The 20,102-nt window shown below is 37.3% G+C and overlaps 1 protein-coding gene across 2 annotated transcripts in view; it reads right to left on the reverse strand.

The window, feature by feature from the left end:
* The window catches only part of ASCC3 (activating signal cointegrator 1 complex subunit 3), a 263,437-nt gene that overhangs the window by 232,365 nt on the left and 10,970 nt on the right, over positions 1-20,102 (reverse strand). For both annotated transcript variants that reach the window (XM_026844284.1, XM_026844285.1), the window contains exon 4: positions 383-503. In XM_026844284.1, coding sequence (XP_026700085.1) covers positions 383-503 — 121 coding nt within the window. The remainder of the gene's footprint in view (positions 1-382; positions 504-20,102) is intronic.

The raw sequence follows: 20,102 nt of genomic DNA on the forward strand, positions 1-20,102 counted from the left end.
TTCATCCTTAAGCTTAACTTTATTTTCTTTAACAGTGGTTGTTACTGTGCTTTTTTCTCCCCAAGACCTACGTTTGATGATAGTACTGAAGTAGACATTAAGCAGGAAAGCAGATGAAGAATAACCAATGATCAATTTATTTCCAGAGTAGTCCATTAAAACTGAAAAAGTACAACAGTTAATACATTTAAAAATTACACATGCTTATAGTCAGTTGAAAAGTAAATAAATTCATGCAATATTTGTTTCCTCTGTATAACCAGACCATGGTCCACTCCACTCCTGGTGGGTTTTTTTTTGCTTGCTTATTAAATACACACAGACAGTAGTGTAGTTTGAAATGTAACTGAACAGTTAGGAAACTTTTAATCTGGTTGCTTACCTTGCAGAGTCTGGAACCTGTTATCATTTGGACAAGTCAAAGATCTTTCCAGAATCAGAGATCTGTTCTGCAGAAGCTTCTCTATGAGTTCAAAACCTTCAGGGCCTAGCAGTTCAAATAACTACAAAGAAAATTAAGTCAAAAGTCATTATCCAAATTAATGTAAATTTATAAATAGGACTGCAATATTTCCATCCCTAGAAACAGCGTATCTATTGACAATAGATTTAAACAAATTAATGAACTTCAACTCCAAGTAATTCAACCCAAAATGTATCATTGCTAGTATTCAAACAGATTCTCTATTACAAAATGGGAAAATTACAGGAAGTTTTCAGCTAGAAATACACAGTATCTGTGAATTTTTGTCTATTAAGTAAAACTCCATTTCACTTAGATTCTTGCATAAAATTTAACTGTTTTCGAGACTAAACTTTGTTTCTTTCTTTATGGTTATTTACATAATCTATGCTGCAAATTTATTCCTCCACAATCTAAGCAGATAAATCAAGAGAATGAATGCTTTCTCATAAAAGTCAAATAGGAAATTATAGTGAGCAAGAGATATAGCCTACTGCATTTTCACAGTCACGTCCTACCAAAAAAAAAAAAAAAAAAAAAAAAAAAAAAAAATCTGACAGAGTACAGCAGTAATTTGAAGAAACAGTTAAGATGACACTAGTATCAACTTCAGTCTATACTACTTGCACATAAAAAGCTGTGTGTGTGTCAGCATGTGCAATTCAAACACATGATGTAGATGATGTACACCAGAATAGAATTCCATACAAATAAGCACTACTTTGGCCCAACGATTCTTTTAGATGATTCTCTTGTAGAAGGTTCGATAAACACAATTGCTTATTTAAAGTTCCCTTTTCCATGTAATACTGTTTTTTAATGGAAGAAACCCCACCCAAAAACCTAAAAGCATTTCCCTGTCCATCTTATCTATTATTATGTCAAAAATCAAAGCATTACAGTAAAGCAGTAAGTTAATCAGAAGCCATTCTTGATTTCTAATACTGCTTCAAACAATTTTTCTCCATTTTTTTCCATTTCCAAAAAAGGAAAACAGGGCAGTTTCTCCTTAGTGTTCTTTAATTTTGCTGCTAATGTTATTCATATAACTTCAGGAATCAGGTAAGAATAAAAGTTTTGATGCACTTTGATGTGATGTTCTACAAAAGAGTAAGACTTCGGCACTGTAGGATTCAAGTATTTCTGTCCTAACTATAAAAAGGAAAGAGAGGTCTCTTACTGTGCTGTATTTAATTTGCCAACTCCTTAACATAGAGTTTTTCTGTGGCTGGCTGTGACTACTGCCCCCTGGGAACACCTTGAAATAACTTTATTCTGCCTCTTTATATATTTGAAAAATATATAAAGGGCATATGATCAGTGATCTCTTTTTCAGGCCAATCTGTACTTCATAATATAAGATGTCATTTAAAAATAGAAAAAAAAAGTGTTACTCCTGGGCCTCAGGGTTTCTATGAAAAACATAACATTTATGCAAATTAGTACAGTGATGGCAGATTTTGCGAAGACCATGAAATAACAGCTCTGAAACGTTTAAAGTGTTGTATTTCTTTCATTCAATAAATGTGGACAAACACAAAATTCCATACTTGGATAGAAGGAACTAAAGAAGTACAGGACAGGGAACTGCTGGATAGACGTCAGTTCTGCTGTGAAGGATCTCGAGCTATGATGGATTTCTTTTTATCCAGCCTTCACTAACAATGATCATTAATTCTTTCTTGTGCATAGCTATTCACTGTCATTTACTGTCACGTTTTAGCCAATATTATCTAAAGATACAAGAACCTAATTTTTATATTTCAAACAAAAGTGGCAAATTAGTACCGGTAAATTTGAGGTGTAGGTATTCTCCAAGTGTAAATACTTAAGGTGGGGAGGGAAAACCACAACAAGAAATTAAGTATTTGAAATAGCTTAATTGTATATAGAACTGAATACAAGCTTGTCTCAGCTTTGCTAATGTCCTGTTGACTGTGTAATACCAGCAAGACAGAGAAATAAAATGCTTCCAATTCAACCAGATCTGGGCTTAAACACTAGCTTTTCATCAAGGCAGCACACACAATGTAAGCATATTCAGACTTACCATGTTGCCCTCCAAAAACCTCCAAATCGAAACAAACACATACCAACACACCATCACCCCCAGAAGGCAAACAACATGCTAGCCTTGAAACACCCAGTGTAGACCTTCAGCTCTGCATAGGACTCCAAAGCATCTCTATCACTGGAAGCTGTTAATAACAAGCTAGAAAAGCATCAATCAAAGATGGGTTTTGCCAGATAAATAGATGACACCGTTTTTCTGGAACAAGAAGATATTTTTCTATTTCTGATTTCCCAGTATATTCTGCAACAAAAAAAACCATATGCATCAAAACTATTTCAACCAATTAGAACAGCAGAGCTGTACAAAGCAGCAGTACATGATGCATTTTACTTCATGGTCAGAGATCATGAAGTAAAAACAGTATCACATACTCCATCCCCAGTGAGCTAGGGGTTCAAAAGAATACCAAGGTGAAATTGCATATTCTGCTCTCCAAGGTGAAATCATGAATCCTATTCTCCAGAGAGACTACCAGTCAAAGATAACCGAACTCATACAGTATTACATGACAGAGTCTGCAATGCTCATGAGGTAAAAGTCACTCCATTTTGCCTTCTTGATTGGTGGACAGCATGGTATTCATTTGCTACCATCAGTTTGAGAACTGTCTGTATCACCTAAATAATCTTACTGCTGTCTGAAAAGGAAAGAGGCTTTCAGAACATTTTAAACAGCTAAAACAGAATAAGCTCATTGTTCAAGAATGAGGGGGGGAAAAGCTAAAGAATACAGACGACCAGAAGCAATGACCTGTTCTTATTGACATCCCCCACGAGAAGTCTGCCAGAGATCATGGGTGGAAAACAACCACTGAGAGCTAAACCAAGACAAAATGAGAAGTGCTGACAGATGGAGAATAAGTTAAAAAGCAAAATCTGTCACCACCTACCACTGATGGTAGAAATGGTGACAGTGGTAGAAAAAACTTTGCAAAGAGCTGAAATAACTGAACTTAAGGACTTTAAGACCATCATGTTATTAATCATCAGATTTGTTCATACTACAGAAGTAAACCACTGCTTCCTAATTAAGGTATTAAGAACTACCTCAGAATGTTGTTGTTTCAAACTGCAATTCTTCATCTTCTCATTTGTTTAGACTTCCAAAAATATGCCACGGTCCATTCAGAAGGCCGCCTACCATTTCAGAAAAACTTTGACATTCGTTGGAGTTTTAAGCCTGATTTTCAAAGTAACAAATTAAACAACCTGAACTTCTATAACGACAGACACCCTATGGTAACTCATGAAAACCAGTATGAGTTGGAGAGATAACACCACTTGCTGGGATCCAACTTCAATAAAGTGAATGCTGAGTCTGACATCTTCAGAAATAGTGTAAAATTTGCTTTCTTAAAAAAAACTTTCCACTGTAAGAATTACATTTTTAATATTAATAATTACACTACCCAAATAATCCTGATCAAAATTTAGAGTAAACATGAATGAAAACAAAACCCCACACAGTTTATCTTATTCAAAAGAGGTGCCAAAGTTTGTACAACCTCACCACTGCTATCAATCTTAACACTGGGAAGCACTTACACGTTACAGTGAGGGCTTGACTATATAAATCAAAGAGCAGGAAAATCAGGAGCTCTGTTGAACTGCCTTATGCCTACTAGGAGAAATGAAGCCCTAAGGCACAGTAAACATCTGACCAAGAAATAAAGTGGTCTTCTTTTGTAGGACTTATCTTTCCTATAGTAATTTTATTTTTTGATGGTATAAGTTATCAACATAGGCTAGAGTGGCTGAACCGCTGTAAAAGACCAAAATCCACAACACCTATGAAACACTGATGCAGTCCTGACTGCTGCAGTTCAGCCTCATGCCTGGATGTTCAGCTGGAGGCACAAAGTGACTGCTTACTAAAGTTGCTTTGTATGTTGATTTACAAAATGCAAACATATTGTCACAGGAGGCTGTGTCATTTTCTAATTCATAGAAGAGGCTTCCTCATGATGATGTTGAAGGTGATTGTATATCCATAAAGAATCAAACTCCACAAACAGTAGTGAAAGAAAAACAAAGTAACAATTTATGTAAAATGGAAAGCTTAAAGTTATGAGGCAAACTGTTGATCCTATCTACCCTTAAGCCTCTCCAAGAGATGAAGCACTAACCTCCAGTGAGCTACATTGCTCCTTTGAACAAGTACCTAGTATAAGATGCACAGAAACTCCTAATATTCACCACAGAAGTTCTCCAGAGGTTTTACACTGTTGAGAAAATAATTTCAGATATTACATTTTGCTTTCTGTTCTAGAGAAGAGGCAAATTGAAATACTGTGATGCACTCCTTGAAACTTACGTATCTTAAGAGGCTAATTATTATGCTTCATTCCAAATGAAATGCTTTCCATTAAACCCAGGAGTTAGGAGGATCATATCCAATCCAACAGTTCACAGGATGAAATTTCTAGCATTCAAATGCTAACTAGAAGCAAAGCATTTTAGAAGGACAGCAAGGCTGGGGACCACGCTGATGACTGTCTAACGGTAACTTTTAATGAAGAAACTACCAGAGGAACAGAAGTTATTGGAAATATTCTCAACACTTTCCTAGCATCAGACTTATTTCTAACCTACTGAGCTTCTGTCACTCATCTCAAGTGCTCATTCCAACAAGGGGATAACATGGAAATTGATGCTTGAAATAAAGATGGTGCAGGTTTGAATGGCACACACATGTTCCTGGCATTTGAGCCTGTAACTGGAATGCTGGTAATGACTTCACATGGCTGGTGGAAAAACATTACTGTGTAACATTGCATGTACATTTGTCCTGGATTTGGCTAGGGTAGGGTTAATTTTCATAAATCTATTCCACAGGTGACCTGAACTAGTCAAGGGGATAGCCAAGGGGATATTCAACACCTGCTGACCTTATACTCAGTATATAACTGGAGGTGCTGGCCAGGGGTGTGTGTGGGGGGGTGATTGTGGCTTGGAAAGGGGCTGAGCATGGTGTACCAAGCAGTGAGAAACTGCATTGTGCATCACTTGCTTTATATATTACTTCATTAGTATTGTTGCTGTTACAGTTTTCTTCTCTCCTCGTGTTGTTCTGTTAAACTGTCCTAATCTCAACCCATGAGGTTTTTTACCTTTTTATCTTCTGATTCTCCTTCCCCATCCCACCATGGAGGGGAGGAGTGAGTGAGCAGCTGTATGGTGCTTTATTGCAGGCTGAGCCTAAACCATGACAAAAACAAAAAAACCCACCTGTTTCTCAGCCAACCGGTAACTAGATCATGACCCTTTCAGGACAGCCTGGTAGAAAAAAAAACACCTGTGCAATCTTGTTTGCAAAAATCTGTGAGGGTTCTGACACAGAAAGGGGCACAGAGGCATAATTCTGTTTTCAGTGTATGTGCTAGCATTTCAGATTTGATACATTATTATATATTCTGGCCTGAAAAGTCAACGTCCAAGATCCTGAGAGCAGGTAAAGGAATCTGGTGAATGTTCATAGCTGCCTTTGTATTAAGTAATAATGAGATAAACTAGACAGTGGGCAACAGTGGGAGAGTCTGCGTGTCAGTCAGCCGTTTCTTGAATACCAGCCAAACTATTACGTTCCTTGAAGCCAGTAACAGATTGTGCCCAAAATGCAACCCTGACTGCCTTCAATAACAAAGGTCCCAGATGATTTCAGCTACTATTCAGTGACCATAAAGTCATAGCTGAGTGTGATATATAGTCACTCATATTTGTTTGAATGATTTTTACATTTCATTTTATGTGCACAGCCTTAATATCTGGAAGAAAGCATAATGAGTAATCAATCTAGGAACAAAAGGACAAGATGTGTCATACTGCATTAGAAAGGTGAGGCAAGGTTCCCATGCTAATGATTTCTACTGAGTAAATGCTAGCTATATGGAAAAAGCAAGGAGACACAGACAGCAGTCTTGCCGACAGACAGCAGTCTATCTGCCAGAGCAGGTAGAAGAAGCTGAACCCCCAAAGAGATGCATGACACAGTAAATTTTTTCAAGTAAGGCTCAGCCATAAAAAGTACATCTTTACTGTAGAACTCACAGTTCAAGACTGAATGAAGATTTTACTCTGAATGTTAAATAGCTAATACTCACTTTTCAGTTCTATAAGGCACAATTAGTCCTTAGTGTGACCTCAAATATTAAGTACAGAACTGTGAGCACTACTTTGACATCACAAGCTACCTGCCATCACAAGGGTGTTTTCTTGATTTCTGCATCTTCTATGAGGTGGGAAGGGATCCTATAAATCTCAGAAAATATTTTGGTTTTCAAATGCGAACAAAAAGAGACTAGAAACAGTCCTTGTACCTTACTTGAGCTTTAGTTCTAAGTACTGCTTTGCACTAATAAATGAAATGGAAAACCAAATTCAGCCAAGCAGTGATTGTCCTCTGCATCTCTCTACATTTATAGCCTAATAGCTGGTCTAGGTTACAGAGTACCACCTACACAACTAATTGCTATGCCTGCACTTACTGGCTTGTTTGCAGATGATATTGCTTTACAAGGAACAGTTTTCAAACAGCTGTGGAAGACTTGTCTCCATAGCACAATCTCAAGTTTTTCCTGTTTTATTTCAAAGACTATAGGGAAAATATGACATTTTTCTTGGGCTACAGGCTTACTGCAAAAGCTGTCTGGATACAGTAACCCAAAGAGTACCAGAAGAAAAATTCATATTAACTATTGCTTAAAATATTCAGTAAAAAAAACCCCCAACAACAAAACAACACAAAAACACAAACAAAAGACATTGGAGATAGGGTGGGTGGGGGGTTTAAATGAGAAAATTCAACACAAACTTCATTAATATAGACACTGATTGCTAATTACTACTACGTTAAAAAGTAATGGAACTAACAGACTATCACCACTTCTAACATCTACACATTACAGAAGAACAATTGGTTTAAAAACAAATCTCAGATGGTCTGTATTCTCACGTTTCTTATTTTAATCAACCTGTACGACAAGCTAGACAAAACAATTTCTTACCTGTTTATTAAAAACAGGTATTAGGTATATGAGAAGGTCATTCAGCTCTCAGATCTGCTTATACTTTTTCAAGCCTGGCATTTTTCAATACACTGCCCATCACATTAAAACCATATATAAATGATCTTTCAATCCTAGGAACCATTTCCACATAGGAGACCTGCACAGTTTTAGGAAGCTCAGCTTAACTGCACCTGCCTCACAACAGGAAAGTGGCCAGGCACTTCAAGCACTTTGAAGGCAAGTTGTTGATAAACTCTACGCAGAATGCATTTCTGATGGACATGCCTCAGTACAGGGGCTGGACTCTCATATCACAACCTCACTGATCACTAGGATCAGATAGGAGAGAACAACATGCCCACATGCAAGCATTCTAAGGGGACAAGGAGCACCTGGCTCTCAGGCAGCCTCCAGTGGAATCAAGTGGAATCAGGAATTCAAGTGGAATCAAGTGGAATCAGGAATCCTTCCTGAGGATGAATGAGAAGTTACTACTTGTCATCAGAGAGGTCTTAAAGGTCTGCCTGTGAAATCAGACGGCTTTGAATTTTTGGATTTTACTTTCAGTTGGCAATCAGAAGCAAATAATGAACTAAATACAAAGTTAGAAACAGGAAGAGTAAAGAAAAGGAGCAGAATTCTAGAAATTCCCCCAACAAAAACTTTCAATTTAACTTAGAAGATAGAAGAAGGCTGAAGAAGGAAATTGATGGAAAAATTTTCATATATCTATTTGGGATAAAGATACTTGCATAAAGATAATGTATTCATGACAAAATCTTACTCAACATTCACGTTTTGGTTGCTTTTCTCATTACTACATTTACAGTGCAACAAAAAATGCTGGAAATCTGGTCTTCAGCATGGGACACATTTTTTATCCAGGAGGACAAGTACAAGGTGCAAATGAAGACACAGCCAATTATTCCTTTTAATACCATCTCTCCTCAGCACATATGCATTACCCTCTATGTATTTCTGTATCCACAGATCACTACAAAACTTTACTTCAACTACACATGAGTAGAAATGAACAAACCACAGCAAGAAAAAAAAAAAAACAAAATTAGTAATAAAACATGAAAACTAATTTCTTCAGTATACATGTACCAGGCAAGAATTCTAAATCAAACTGAAATCTAAAATTAAAACACTGAAATTGATCAGTTAAAGGAAAAAAAAATAAATTCTTATAACAAGACACAAAAACCAGGATATCAGATTGAAAGTATATGTAAATGTTGCTTAATAGGCCTAAACCAGTCAGATTCACTTTTAATTTCCTATCATTTTTGATTACAAATACCTCTTTAGTATCCTTCTATATTAAAAAAAAATAGCATAATCTATCACAGCATAATTCTAAAATATTTGCCAGAAAGCCTTCTCCAGCTCCTTGCAAATCCATACTAAAACTGCCCACTATACTTGACAGAGACAAGCACAAAGCCACAAAGTACCCTAGTAAATTTTCTTAATATTTTAAGTGAAATTAAGTAGACTGGAGAGATCACCACAATCATCAGTGTTTTAACACTGACTAATTAGAAACTTACACAGATACATTAATTTTGAAAATTTCAAGCACAGAGCTACAAGGCAGCTTCCACCACCTTAGCAGCTACAAACAGCAGACACCTTGATTTGCCTTATAAAAAAGAAGCCCTGAAGACCAATTTAAACATAGAAAAACTTGCTCTTACATGATTCCTTAAACTAGTATTTATCTTCAGAAGTATTCTGGGATCAGTTGTTAATGAATTTTGAAGGAAAAAAAAAAAAAATCCTAAAATTAGCTAATTGATGCACTTGCCACTTTTCTCACCCATAGATGCAAGGGTAAGAAATTCCGACAACATAATTTATAAAATTAGTTTCTGTATCAGAATCTATTTTTTCAGGGCTGAGGATTTATGATACATATAAAATGGCAGTGGTTGGCACAAAACTCTTTCCTGCAAAAGAGAAAAAACTGCAGATTTTCTTAAAGGACAGCAATTCCCAAACCTGACCGTTCCAGGAGGAGGGCTGGGCTGAGCATACTGCTGTTCACCTCTAGTCCAACACTTTCACGATCTTTTATGATGTGTACTGACATTATAAAAGAAAATACCAGCAAGACGAGCAGTTAGTTCATGTTTCTTAACAGAGGGACACTAATACTGAAAGCTAGCTTTATCCCAATTAGGAGAGTGAAGACAGAATTTTAATATCCTCTGTGAAAGGATGCCAGGCCCGACAGGTTTTCCCTGGAAAAAGGCCCAAAGGCCTCGTGCCTTTGCTCATGTCAACCAGCCCCAGGCTGCGCACTGCCAACACCCTGGGTTGCCATATGATGCTCAAGTGGGTGAGAAGGAAACAAGGCAAGTTTTTGCACAGCACATAGCCTTTTTTATTATTTTAGGAGTGTGTAGAAAAGAAAAAAGGCTTCAGCACAGGGAAGAATAAGTTTTAGCCTAGCTTTCCAAGGAAACAAGGCCTACCAAGTCACTCTGTGCATTTACATGCATGTGAACTAACAAACAAGTTTTAAGCCTTGTCAGTAACTTCCAGATTTGACAGAGACACAGAAATGTTCAGGGCCAGTAGAGGAGACCAATCCAAATGATTGCTTTTTGTGCCTCCTGCTCTTATGGCCTGCGCAGCTGCAGCATGGGCACAGCGGCATTAGCACGCACCAGTGAGCCCACCACTAACGTACCAGCACAAACTCTTCTTCGGGTGGCAAAGCCTCAGCACTCCTGCTGCAGCAGACAGAAACCACGCAACACCAAGAGCTGCAGGAAACCCATCCCTTTGACTTCTGTGGCTCAAGCAGCTATGGGTTTGGGTGTTTTTTTGGTGGTGTTTCCCCCCTTCCTGCCTTCCATAAAATGCTTTGGAGGAAGGTAATTTTTGTCAAGTTAATGAATGAGCCTTAAACTTTCAGGTGTCATCTGACTGCATTTCTTGCAGAACTTGTAGTTCCTTATGTCTCCATGTGGATGTGAAAACAACTTCTCAGCATCAAAGAAAATAAAAAGGAAAAGTTCTTTCGGCTACAGAATAGCTTACCCTAGAAAAAGAACTTATTAAGTTTAATGATATATTGAAGCTGATTCAAAAGTTATAACAAACAGATCAAACCTTATACCACCTCAAAGATACAAGCTTTCTCTCAGTACAAAATTGAAGTAAAAGGACTTGACAGGAAAGAGGAAATGTTAGTGACAGGAAGGAGAGTGACCAGCTTTTAGCACCAGGATGAAGCGTAGCATCTCTTGTCTCTCACTGTGGCCCTTTCATCATTTCTTAAGTTCTGTGCTCAAAAATCAGCACTCAAACACCATTCAATTTGGTTTCTTATGAAGGCAGACAGCACGGCTCTGTTTTCACAAAAAGACAGTTTCCTATCATCCAGTGGGGTTTCAACAGTCCTTGGACATCAACAGAGCTGTATACTTCTGATTTAAAAAAAGAAGGCCACAAGTAAAAACTGAGAAAACTGCATCAAAAATAACTGAATTATTTTCCATATATGAAAGGGGAGCAGATAAGCTCCATGGTCAAGAATAATGAGACCCAAGGTTTGTATTGTCTGAATATAAAATTCTTGGTAATTTTAATAAAATTACAAAGAGAAGAATATGAGCTTGAAAAGCCAGTCTCATGCCAAGTTAGAAGCTTTGATGATAAGATAAAGATAAAACACCACAGGGATGGATCCACATATGCCTGTACCTTCCCAAAATGGGCACTGCTTTTATGAACAAGGTAATGAGGAATAAGTTTTGTGGTATGTTAATTTGTTAGGGCTAGAAAGTCCTTTTACTGAACAAAAGGAAGAGCCGCTTTGACACTTAAAACCAAACATGTTTTATGAGACAAGTTACTTTGACATGAAAATATCAGTGATGCAAGAGTACACACAGAACTAGAAGCTAACATTATAATAATGATACCTTAAGAAAAATGCAGATTAAGTTACAGCAACATAGTATCATATCCAAAGTTTTCATATGGTGTTGCATATACATCGCAAGGAACATTTAAATTAGACAGTTTTAAGTCAAAATGGATGTTAAGGAGTAGTTTTTTGAACTGTTCTCTCAGGGAAGGCTCACAACAAGAGCTACCCACTTCATTGATTTTAACAAGAAGTACTTTCTAAGGACAGCTTGAATTTTGTTCATTTTCTATGACGCAGACAACTTCCACTTGTGTGTGACAGTTATTAAGAAACAAACCTAACAAATTAACTTTTACTAAACATTTACACAAAAGTAACACAATGGCAACAGAAATTCAGTCTGTCCTCACAAAAGTTGCCTGGCAAAAGTTCTCTATATTATCCAAAGACAAAAGAGGAGCCATACTGCATTCAGAAAGGTCTGGAAATGAAATCTGAGTAACATCAGGGAGGACATAAGCAAATAATGACTGAATAGAAAGTAGGAGGAATGTGAACTATTAAGAAATCGATCTCACTATAAACACTTCCTCTCCTTTATTGTGTCTAAGATACTTGGAAAAACTACTAGATACTGCTCTTCAATGTTATCTAACAAACGCCTCTAATGAACTATGATACTGATGCTTGCAATTCATAACCATTTGTAAACCTTCAGACAAGGATCCTAGAGAGGTTTCCTAAACTTCTAGTTAACTTTATGATCACTAGTAGATTAGTAACAATCACTAGTAGGGCTGGTTGAATTTTCCAGGAGCAAAAAATGAATGTTTCTGGAAGTCAGGTAAGTACATCCCTTTCCTTCTGTCACCAAAAATAAACCATTTGTACCTAAGTACCTTATATGGTTTTTAGATAACATTTTAACTATCACTTCAGACTTTGTTCAATATTGCAGAAAAAGATACCAAAGGAACAGTAGTTCAGTAATAATGAAAAACTAGTGCCAATATTAGAAGGTGTAACAGGTACAGGGACAAACCAATACAAATAACATAATTCAAATTAATAACAAGCACTGTTAGTCTAGCTATATCCTATACAAAAATGGATATTGAATATTTATTGAAATAATAATAATCTACTCCTGATTCTGTGTCTGCTTAAGGGCCTTACAGGCAACTGAATTTCCATGTCCAAATGGAGCAGTTAGACTTACAGCATCCTGAAGAACATCTTACAAGGCGTAGACAATTGCTCCATGTGAAACAGTTCTGAGAACTGACGCTCGTGCACATTTCTTTTAACAAAGAAAATTCGTTACTGCAAAAGCTATGCTAGCACTGTGTCCTGGTTTCATCTAGGATGGAGTTAATTCTCATTCTTATCAGCTAGAATAGTGCTGTGTTTTGGGTTCAGTAGGGAATTTGGTACAAGGAGAGTGTTGATAATACACTGATGTTTATGGCTGTTGCTAAGAGATCAAGGACTCTCCCAACTCCCCATGTCCTGCCCGTGCACAGATGTAGAAGCAGCTGGGAGGTGGCACAGCCAGAGCACCGGACCCAAATTAGGCAGTGGAATATTCCATATCATGTAACGTCATGCTCAGTATATAATGGAGGAACAGCCAGAAAGGAGGGGTTCTTTCTCGCTTCCAGGATTGCGATTGCAGGATCCTGGTATTTTGGGATTGCTAGCTTGGAACAGGCTGGGTATCAGTTGGCAGGTGGTGAGCTGTTGCATTGTGCATTACCTGTTTGTACTTTCTATCATTGTTTTTTATTTTATTACAATTACTAAACTTTTTTAACCTCAACCTACCAGCCTCATTTTATCCCTCCAATTTCCTTCCCTATCCTCTGGGCAAGGGAAGGGTAAGCAAGCGGCTATGTGGTGTCTGGCTGCTGGCCAAGTTCAAACCCTGACACACTGGAAACAAATTTGCCTAGAATCTGAAAGTTAACAGAAACACTTGGTGAGATTTTTCCTGACTAAGAAGAACAGCCAATATTTACAAAATGTCTGTTTTCTGATGCCAGTCTATCGCTATCCCCTCCCTCTTTCCGAGTGCCTTTTCCTGCAAGCCACAGTCCGTTGATGCATTACTCCCACACTAAATATGTTTGTACTACTGCTACTTCCTCACATCAAGCCAGACAGGCAATTATTTTTTTCGTATTTCATTTCCTCAGTTTTCCATTCTTTATTTCACATGCTACCTTCTATATGATGGACCTCCTGTGAATTCTTTTCCAATTATTTTTTAGCACCTCCTATATATAGTAATGATTAAATCATCTTCTGAAACTGCTTTCCCTATCAGTAGGCAGTCTATATTAACACATTCTCCACTTAAGATCGACTATGAAATATAGTTTTAACACTGAAAGTATCTGGCAGCACTTACAATTAAGTTCTTTAAGGTCTTTACAATGGGATATAAATGTACAGATGTTGATGTCTTTGAAATATGTTCAGTCAAAATAAAATTTTCTGGTTATGTTTTTTTTTGTTTCTCATTTAAATATCTATATACATGGATTTTTATGTTTTCAGCATCTGCATTTTTTTAAAGAATGCCAGTTTAAGCAATATGTCAAGGTATTTAACATTTGATTATTTTGAGTAGGGAGAGTCAGTAGACTACTTATTACAAAATTCCACTTGTAAATTCCTTCACTCACCTAACTTTCTCAGTTTTGTTTTGTTCTTCAAAGAACTTAACAAAGAAAGGTTTAATAAGGACTTCCACATAACAAAAGAAAGTACCACAATTTTTTGCCATTCTGACACGTAGCCTCCACAAACCTGATCTCCATAAACCTAGGGCTTCAGTAAACATTGCTGAGTAACACAAGATAGTAATAAATATCTATATAATTTACTATATTTATACTATATATAATATATAGTAATACAGGATGCTGAAGCACAGAATGCTTTTGTGGCTTTTCTGCAGAGTTCATGCCTAGCTCCAGAATGCCATTAATATGCCAAGTTTAGAGGCCTGGAGAACTGCAGCATGACAGAAGTACATTGCTGAGACATTAAATCTTGGCATCAAATACCCAAGATTTTCCCTGTATTAACATTTTTTTGAAAGCTGTTTCACAAAATCTTTTGTCTCTTATGATAAATAAAGTAATAAATATGATAGCTCATAAAAAAAGTTCAGGCTCCTAAACAATCTGTCAAAGTTTTTAATGACAAAAACACCCATAATGTAATCTATTTTCCATTTTGAACAAAAAAAAAATTGCAGTATGACTACCCTCTGTTAACACAAGCATTCAGTTTTTGCTAAAGGTTTTACGTAGTTATTACTACATTTGATTGTATCAGTTGTTCAAGACTATTTTATTAACAGTGTAAAACTTGTTGGATTAAACTACTCAAAATCAGTAAAAGTAGTTAACCAGTGAGTGTGTAACCAGATACCCAGTTCCTCTGTGGGAAAGTCTGATAAAAAAACAACAGCATCATAACACTGAAGCTCTTTTAAGTGGCAGAAATTTCCCAAGCCACGTAGAAATACACGTTAGTGCAATCCTATTTTGTAATGCTGCTATTTTGCCGGCTGTGCACGTAAAATACCAGCCATACATGTACACAGTTCAGAAATCACCTCTGTAAAATAAGTTAAAAACATAAGTACAGACTAAGATAAGTACTAAAAAAAAAACAATTTTGAAATCAAGGACAAATCTCCAACTGATTTTAATGATGCTAGTATTGTAACTTAGAGGTTTTGTCTTTGTACTTACACATGTTTAATTATTATTTCAAAATATATTCAATTTTCCTATTCCTTTCACTTTGGACAATCACATCAGCCATTTCACCACTAACTTCAGTTTCTGGCCAATTTAATTTTGTCATTCGCTAACAAGCGGTACTGTTTGCTTTTGCCTCAGTACATTATGCTATTTATTATATTTCAGTGTTTCCCACCATGATTTCTAAAGATTATACACTAAAACTACTTCTGTTGGCCTCAAGTTGTGACAAATTGCATTTTGACACTGAAGTTGTCTTTCTCCACCTAACAATGGCTTGACAAAAACCATGCTGCCCTGTGCTGAGGCTTATCAGAGCATCTTTGGTTCTGCTTCAGAGAGCTAGAAAAGCTGCAGCTCTGAGTCCTGTAAGCAGCAGCTTACACAGAAAAGCCAAACTTTGGCTTTGACGGGTTACAGAGTACATTCTGAGAGCAATGAAGCACATGAAATTAAACTGATGTGATGAGCTAGTGACATGTAAAACTGAGTTTCCAATAGCAGAATATTCATGTTTGATATTTGGAGGAGCTAAGCATTTGCAAAGACCAATATCCAGTATTCATGACACCTCACATCATATTTTGCTTAAGGAAAGAAAAGTATACATCTACTTTCACACCTGCACACTGCACTTTTCTGATGAAGAAGGTTAGCTTGCAACTCAGGTAATGGCTACACAGCATACGCAAACAGGCTCCACTTGCCCTCTGAGCCAAGCAAAAGTATTAGTCAAATATTGAGTCAGAGCCAATTGCACTGTGCACAGATAATGCAGCCTGCTTCTCTAAAGCATCTCTGTTGGAACCTGCACAGTATGTCAGACAAATGATCTCAGAACTAGCACCTCAGCGCCACACAAGACTGCAAAAAATGAAATGCACGAGCACTTTTCACAGTCAGTATTATAATGTGAACTGTGAAGAGTTCAGAGCTCTTAATATAAATTACATACTCACTCTGCTCAAGGAATCACTCTCAATACAGACCTGAGAATTATTATACTGAATTCAGGTTTAGAAATGCGAGCTAAGTGTTTCTCAGGTCATCAAATTTTTGGATACTAATAGCTAGAACATATAGTTTTTATTTGAAATGTAACACTAAAGTTCTGATTATTCTTGAAAGCAATGAGCAAATAAGGCAATATAGAGAACAGTGTCTGCAGCCTGTGCTACTGACAAACAGCTCACTAAGTCACTCATAGGAAACAAAATTTACACACACTTGCTTAGTCGTATTCTGAAATAATGCGATACTGTGGAATGCTGTATATGCTTTCCCATTTCCCTACCTGAAGTGTGTGCAGTCTGCAGGAAATCAAAAATCCTTTTGTAGCTGGTTTGCCTTATAAGCTCTAAACTATGCTCTTTCTTGTCGAACGGTATTTCAATGTAATTTCACAATGTTACATACATCTTAGCTTACACACTGAAAAGTTTAAATGTTCACATAAACAATGGTAGGCTTTTAAAGGATAGTAGAAATTGGATCATGTAAATTAAGACTGTGTGTATTTTCTCTTAAAAGAATAATGACCATTACAGATTTCTGTTTAATGCAGGAAACTAAATGATTTCTCTGAACAAGCGTCCATTATTTATAGATACTTAATTTAGGAGACCAATTTAACACCTCTAGCATCAAGGTCCCTTTAAAACCTAATTGAGATTACTTGCAACACAAGAGCAATTTATTTCCTGTATACTATAATACATTAATTAAATTACACATAAGGTTAAAATATTAGTACTTAAAAGGCCGGCTCCACCTTGTTACAAAAGAAGATTTTTAACTTAAAAAAATAACATATTAGGGTAAGAATAGTTCACACTTGATTTTAATGCAAGAAATCCATCAGGAAAAACGAAGACAATACAGAAATAGGAGTAAATATAACAATAATTTTCTCCAATTAATTCTATTCATTCAACTGAAATGAAAGAAGAATCACAGAAAGGTTGAGGTTGGAAGAAACTTCTTGAGAACATCTATTCTCCAGGGCTAGAGATCCAAACAGCTTCTTAGGCAAACTGCTTCTGTGTCCAACCACCTTTACAGTGACAAAAACTTTTATGTCTACATGGAACATTCTATATTTCCGTTTATGCCCGTTGCCTCTAGTCCTGCCATTGGATACCACCGAGAGGAGTCTGGCTCCATCTTCTTCACTCCCTCATCATCAGATCAGACCCCCTGAGTTTTCCTTTCTCCAAGCTGAACAACCCCAGCTCTCAGTCTCTTTCTGTATGTCAGATGCTCCAGTCCATCATCCCTATGGCCCTTTGCTACTCAGTCCAGTACGCCTATACTGGACACCACACTACACCTTTCAGATTTTCTTCATCTTGTTATTCAAAAGAGGGCAAGAAAATGCATAAGAACATGTTATTAATTAAGAAAGCCAAACATTTAGTAATAACTACAGACAGTTTTCATAGCTTTTCTCTGCGCTTCTTGGCTTCCTCTCAATTTTATAATTTTCTCCACAGTCTCCTCCTAGAGAAACTGATGTGTTATGATCTAGACAAGTGGTCTGTGCAGTGGCTGACAGGCTGCACCCAGAGGGTGAGAGTAAATAGCTCCTTTTCAAACTCGCAACCTGACACAAGTGGGGTCCTCAGGGATTGACTTCGGACCCAAAGCGTTTTAATATCTTCATAAGTGATCTGGATGATGAGATCAAGTGTACCCTGATGAAGTCTGCCAATGATACCAAACTGAGTGGGGAAGTGGACACTTCAGAAGGGAGAGTCACCCTGCAGGAAGACCTGGATAGGCTGGAGTAGTGGGCTAGCAAGAACTTCATGAAGTCCAACAAGGACAAGTGCAAGGTCTTGCACCTGGGAGATACATAATCCAGGAGTGCAGCACAGGCTGGGATCCACCTGGCTGGAGAGCAGCTCTGTGGAAAGGGGCCTGGGGGCCTTGGTGGACATCAAGCTCAATACGAGTGAATACTGTACTGCAGTTGCAAAGAAAGCCAACAGAATGGTGGGTCGCGTCAACAAGGGCGTCACCAGCAGAGATACAGAAGTCATTGCCAGACTCTACTTGGCACTTGTCAGGCCACACCTGGAGTATTGTGTTCAGTTTTGGTCCCTGCGATACAAAAAAAAGATGTGGACGGGCTGGAAAGAGTCAGGCTGGAGAGGGTCTGGAGAAGGGCCACAAAGATGATCAAGGGACTGGGCAGCCTGTCAGATGAGGAAAGGCTGAGAGAATTGTTCAGGCTTGAGAAGTCTTGTCTTAGGGGAGACCTTATCACCACGTTCCAGTATTTGAAGGGTGACTATAAAGAACATGGAGACTCCCTTTTTACAAGGAGTCACATGGAAAAGACAAGGTGTCATGTGTACAAGTTACTCCTGAGGAGATTCTGATTGGACACAAGAGGAAAATTTTTCACAATAAGAAAAATCAGCCACTGGAATAACCTCCCCAGAGAAGTGGTGGATTCCCCAACATTTGACAATTTTAAGATTCAGCTGGACAGGGCGCTGGGCCATCTTGTCTAGACTGTGCACTTGCCAGAAAAGTTGGAACAGACGATCCTTGGGATTCCTTCCAAACTGGTATTGTATGATTCTATTTATTGGCTCATATCCCTACATCAGGGAATAATTGTAGTGTCTTTTGCTTTGAAAGTATCCAGACGTGTTTTCCTTTCTGAGTTCCATGCACCAGCTGACTTCACTATCTAAGTCCCTTACTGCAGCACAGATTTCCCTTCTGAAAGGGAAATTATGACTCTTCATTATTTAGTCTTAATTACTGACCTGTTACTTTAATTCATTCCAATTTTAAAATTGAAATTCAAATTTGTCTACGGTTAAAGAAAAAAAAAATTGGATATAAGGATAAGGTGACTAAAGAGAAAGAAGATGGATATAAAAATGATCGTAAAAATGATCGTATCAAAGATAAGAACAAAATTCAGAGCTCCCTGTTCTCACAGCTTGAGTGCAAGATAATCTTTCATAAATCTTAATGAACTAACACATGAAATTGTAGGTCAGGGAACACACACCTACAAGTGCAGTAACACTGTTAACAAGAAAAATATAAATATTATTGGAGAAGAATTAGAAGAATATATTTTGGAAAAAAATTAAATAGACATGCAGGTAACTGGAAAATGGCATAAACACAGCATAGGCTTACTAATGATACATCTCTTGGTCTTTCATTATCCTAGAAAATTAATAAATAGCAGTTGTCTCACAACTGGACTTCATTTAAAACATTGTTATTTTCCATATGAAAACTTGTTAAATTCGTGAAAATGAGCATTAATAGAAGAATTAAAAGTTGGCAAGGAACTGACAAAAGGGTAAATGAAAGGCAGTGTTTAAAAGCATCATCTGGAAAAAAAGTTACAAGCACAGTTTTGATGCTATTTTTTTTAATTGGTTTAAAAAAAAGGACAACTGTAGCACAGGAGAAGTGACCATAAAACCAGACCCGAATAAAGCCAGAAAGCAGATAACAAGGGTTTGTTTTAACCACACAGGAAACAAGACTCTGGAGCAGTCTTCAAGGGAGAAGTTGGGACAAACTTTCCCACATTCTTTTACTAATGAGTCTTCCTTAGTTTAAGATATTTTATCATTGACAGACAAGGTCCCTTCCAGATTCTGTGAAAGTTTAAATAGATTTTGCTTTCCTTTACTCTTCTGTACTTTTTTTGCAGAAAGGCTGGTTGCAGACACAGAGGAGCTTCCTGCCAGTTAGCTGAATTGATAAATTATTAACTTCCTCATGTTCTTGATCCCAAGAGCTTTTACAGGTTTGACCAACAAAGGATATTGGCAGACATTTGTGGTGGGATTAGAATTGGGCAACAGAAACAATGAACAATGTAGATGAACCCAAGTGGGGGGGGGGGGGGG

Source organism: Athene cunicularia (genome assembly GCF_003259725.1).
Source record: "Athene cunicularia isolate RWA chromosome 3 unlocalized genomic scaffold, athCun1 chr3_part1, whole genome shotgun sequence".
NCBI lineage: Eukaryota > Metazoa > Chordata > Aves > Strigiformes > Strigidae > Athene > Athene cunicularia.